We start from the raw sequence: 4,101 nt of genomic DNA on the forward strand, positions 1-4,101 counted from the left end.
ATGTCCATATGGCAGAACTATACAGTAAAAATCATGCAGTTAGTTAATGACATGTATTCAAATAAACGGTGAACACTGTTAACAGCAAATGTATGTTGGTTCAGGGTTGGTGTCATCTGAGGTCCTCTGAGGGGGTTGCATCATCTCTTCTCAGGTGTTCGGTCATCTCAGGTCTAAATAAATAAATAAATAAATAAAAGTGTAACAATTAAATTTAATTTTTCATTGTTATTAATTAATTAGGATCTTTTCATCAAACCATAAAACCCCTGCTGTTATTTTATTTACCCCAGGTTGGGAAACCCTGGAGTAATGTAATGTTTAATGCATTTCATGTTGTTGATAGCAGAGAATATTATATATATTCTTTCTCTGTTTTATAACAATAATCCTATTCAAATCTATAAACAAGTGAGGTCAAAAGTAATATAGCCTAAAGTAATCCAAAAGTAGGCCTAAAATGAGTATAGATTACATTACTGACTATAGTTTTCATCATGTAATCAGTAACCAAGTACAGAGCACTGCTGGGAGATCATTTCTATCAGTTATTATCACTGTTGAGAAAAAAAAAGGCTTTGAGTAGGCTACTTACATTCTTAATTTCTGTTTATGAGTTAATAAAAATCATAAGTAAACTATCAAAAGTATTTGTTTTTTCGTGATTGTTTTATTTTCGGTCTATATGTATATTGGCGGACGTTTAAACTGCTGTGAAGTAAATAGAACTAAACCTAAATACTCGATTAAGACAGCAAGAGAAATGATTGGCGGAGACACGCAGTAGCAACGCCCTCTTTGATGAAGTCTGAACTGTGATTGGCTCAAAGCTCCCCGAGACAAGTTGCTATTGAAGTTCCTCAGTGTGCAGATTGCAGAAAGCCCGGTAGGCGCAGGCTGTAATTGGAGGGTAAAATGGCGCTGAGTTCTCAAGGAACAAAGAAGAAAGTTTGCTATTATTATGACGGTAAGAATGGCATTTTTACCGGCGTTATATCGAGCTGTTATTGTCAGAGAAATGAAACGCAGGGTCTGCTTCGGATAAATTCCGCATAACGCTTAAGTTCCTGAGTGCAGCCTAATTGTTAGCCGGGTTTAGCCGCACGCGCTAATGCTAGTGTTAGCTTAGCTGCTCTTCATCCTGTTGTTCTTCTTATTCACTGTTAGCATCAAGACCACAGCATGGAGTTAACACCAGCACAATTCACACACTTTTTTTTTTGCAAGTGCAGTATATCTGCGTACACTTTACCACGAGTATTCTTTATCTCCCGCATGTAGCGTCGATAAAATTAGCTTCACATTATGGACCGTAAGAGTTGGGATGAATTGAGCTCGCCGCTTTTATTTATGTCTTCAGTGCTAGCAGCAGTTTCACTTCGAGCGTGTCTGAATGATGCTCTACTTTATATCGCGGGTTGTTTCTGTCTTTTCCCCCTGCTTCTTGCTCTCATCTGCCCTTATAATCACGAATGAACAGCATGTCGTGGTTTACGGTATTTTAATGATCAATTTGAACCATGCAGCTGGCTTTGTGTTTAGTTCAAGGCCTGTTGCAATGGTCCATAAACTCAGCAATAATTCAGATTTTTTTTAGTTTCACAAAGTTGTTATAATTCATCTTGAAGTGTCTAATAATATTTTGTATAATTTTTATTTTTGTTAATAAATATTTTTGTATTTATTTATTAATATTATTTTTTCCTCCTTTCCCAGGGGATGTTGGGAATTACTACTATGGCCAGGGTCATCCCATGAAACCCCACAGAATCCGCATGACCCACAACCTCCTGCTCAACTATGGGCTGTATAGGAAAATGGAAATTTATGTAAGCGAAATTAATCATTATTTTTTATATTTTATGTATTTAGCTAAGCCGATTTCTTCACTTGTTTGCATGTTTAGCGGCCTCATAAAGCCAATGCTGAAGAAATGACCAAGTATCACAGTGACGATTACATCAAGTTCCTCTTTTCCATCCGCCCAGACAACATGTCTGAGTACAGCAAGCAGATGCAGAGATGTAAGTTGACGATTTTTTTTTCCTTTGCTCAAGATGTTCAAATATGAGGTCTTAAAAAAGAGTGCAGTAAAATTGAACTGTGATGCAAGTTGCTTTACTTTGGATTTGTTTCCGTGTCTTGAATGTACAGTGAACATGTTTTATTGTCTCTGCAGTTAACGTAGGGGAGGATTGTCCTGTCTTTGACGGCTTATTTGAGTTCTGTCAGCTCTCAACAGGTGGATCTGTTGGTAAGTGTATTTTAGTGTATTTAATAAAGTTTACAGAATCTTCTTACGGTTTGGTACAGTTTTTTTTTTTTTTCTAACTATGTCCTCATAATTTTCAGCTGGGGCTGTGAAACTCAACAAACAGCAGACAGACATTGCCATTAACTGGGCAGGAGGCCTTCATCATGCCAAGAAATCTGAGGCGTCTGGATTCTGCTATGTCAACGACATCGTACTCGCCATTCTGGAGCTGCTCAAGTATGCCCTTTAACTAAAAAAAAACACTACAGATAAAAATACTTTTATTAATTTGTTGTTATTTATACACACACTACCAGTCAAAAGTTTGGGATAATTAAGATTTTTTTTATGTTTTTGAAATAAGTCTCTTATGCTCACCAGTGCTACATTTATTTGATCAAAAATACAGTAAAACCGGAATGTGTTAATGTAATTTATTCTTTGATGCAAAGTTTATTTTTGTGAAAAACTTTTTTTTTTCTAATGGTAGTGTATCATGGTTTCCACAAAATATTAAGCAGCAAAAGCGTTTTTCAACATTAATAGGAAGTGTTTCATTATAAAAACCATTACAACATTGTAATTATTCAAGCTTTTTACCGGGAATGTCTATTTCATAAAATCTATCAATGAGTTCTTAAAGAAACATTTGTGATTACTTAAAAAAACCCCACACACTTTGACATTTTAACCGAAGGCCTCATAAATCTTTTTAGGTACCATCAAAGAGTGCTTTACATCGACATTGACATTCATCACGGGGATGGAGTTGAGGAAGCTTTCTACACAACAGACCGTGTCATGACTGTGTCCTTCCACAAGTATGGAGAGTATTTCCCTGGTACTGGAGACCTCAGAGTAAGTATTTCAAGTTAAATAAATACTTTCTGGTTAAAAAGGAGCTTGAAGCTTAGTTTTGTTTGTTTGTTTTTTTTTGCAGGATATTGGTGCAGGGAAGGGAAAATACTATGCAGTGAATTACCCACTGAGAGATGGTATAGATGATGAGTCCTATGAAGCCATATTCAAACCTGTAAGTCTGTAAACTTGCCCAAGTGTAAAAATAGTCAAAACGTGTTTGTCTTAAATTGCAGTGAAATTTGAGTCTTGAAAATCTCCTGTTTCTGAATGTCCTGCAGATCATGGCCAAAGTGATGGAGATGTACCAGCCCAGTGCTGTGGTGCTCCAGTGTGGCGCTGACTCTCTGTCTGGAGATAGATTGGGCTGCTTTAACCTCACCATCAAAGGTATCAAACATAATCAAACCACACAAGCATCTCTTAAGTGAATGGTATTTGTGTCTAACCAAATCCTTGTGTGTCCCTCAGGTCATGCTAAGTGTGTGGAGTACATGAAGAGCTTTAACCTGCCCCTGCTCATGCTGGGAGGTGGAGGCTACACCATCAGGAACGTGGCCCGCTGCTGGACCTATGAGACGGCTGTAGCGCTGGACAGCACTATTCCCAACGGTGAGACACTCTGATTTTGTTCGATTATCACATGTTTTGTTCTCTCCATGGTGAACACCATTTAACTTGTTGTTTTGTTCCATCAGAGCTCCCGTACAATGACTACTTTGAGTATTTTGGACCTGATTTCAAGCTTCACATTAGCCCCTCCAACATGACCAATCAGAATACAAATGACTATCTAGAAAAGATCAAGTAAGTGGGATGAAGGGCCACACATGTTTCATTCAAAATAACTTGAATCATCAATGGAAGTATGATGGCACATGTTTTTAAAGGGGTCATATGATGCTTTTTTAAAGATCATTATTTTGTGTATTTGGTGTAACAGAATATGTTGACATGCTTTAATGTTCAAAAAACACATTATTTTTCAA

The 4,101-nt window shown here is 37.1% G+C and overlaps 1 protein-coding gene across 2 annotated transcripts in view; it reads left to right on the forward strand.

Annotated features, from left to right (window-relative positions):
• The first annotated feature begins 824 nt into the window (after window positions 1–824).
• The window catches only part of hdac1 (histone deacetylase 1), a 6,639-nt gene continuing 3,362 nt past the window's right edge, over window positions 825–4,101 (forward strand). Inside the window, exons 1-10 of one of the 2 annotated variants that reach the window (XM_016490125.1) lie at window positions 825–967; window positions 1,717–1,829; window positions 1,907–2,024; window positions 2,180–2,254; window positions 2,353–2,491; window positions 2,971–3,112; window positions 3,195–3,287; window positions 3,394–3,502; window positions 3,584–3,724; window positions 3,811–3,919. In XM_016490125.1, coding sequence (XP_016345611.1) covers window positions 916–967; window positions 1,717–1,829; window positions 1,907–2,024; window positions 2,180–2,254; window positions 2,353–2,491; window positions 2,971–3,112; window positions 3,195–3,287; window positions 3,394–3,502; window positions 3,584–3,724; window positions 3,811–3,919 — 1,091 coding nt within the window. In that variant the 5' untranslated portion in view covers window positions 825–915. The remainder of the gene's footprint in view (window positions 968–1,716; window positions 1,830–1,906; window positions 2,025–2,179; window positions 2,255–2,352; window positions 2,492–2,970; window positions 3,113–3,194; window positions 3,288–3,393; window positions 3,503–3,583; window positions 3,725–3,810; window positions 3,920–4,101) is intronic. The other variant, XM_016490124.1, reaches the window with a different exon arrangement.

Source organism: Sinocyclocheilus anshuiensis, unplaced genomic scaffold (genome assembly GCF_001515605.1).
Source record: "Sinocyclocheilus anshuiensis isolate Anshui unplaced genomic scaffold, SAMN03320099.WGS_v1.1 scaffold162, whole genome shotgun sequence".
Classification (NCBI taxonomy): domain Eukaryota; kingdom Metazoa; phylum Chordata; class Actinopteri; order Cypriniformes; family Cyprinidae; genus Sinocyclocheilus; species Sinocyclocheilus anshuiensis.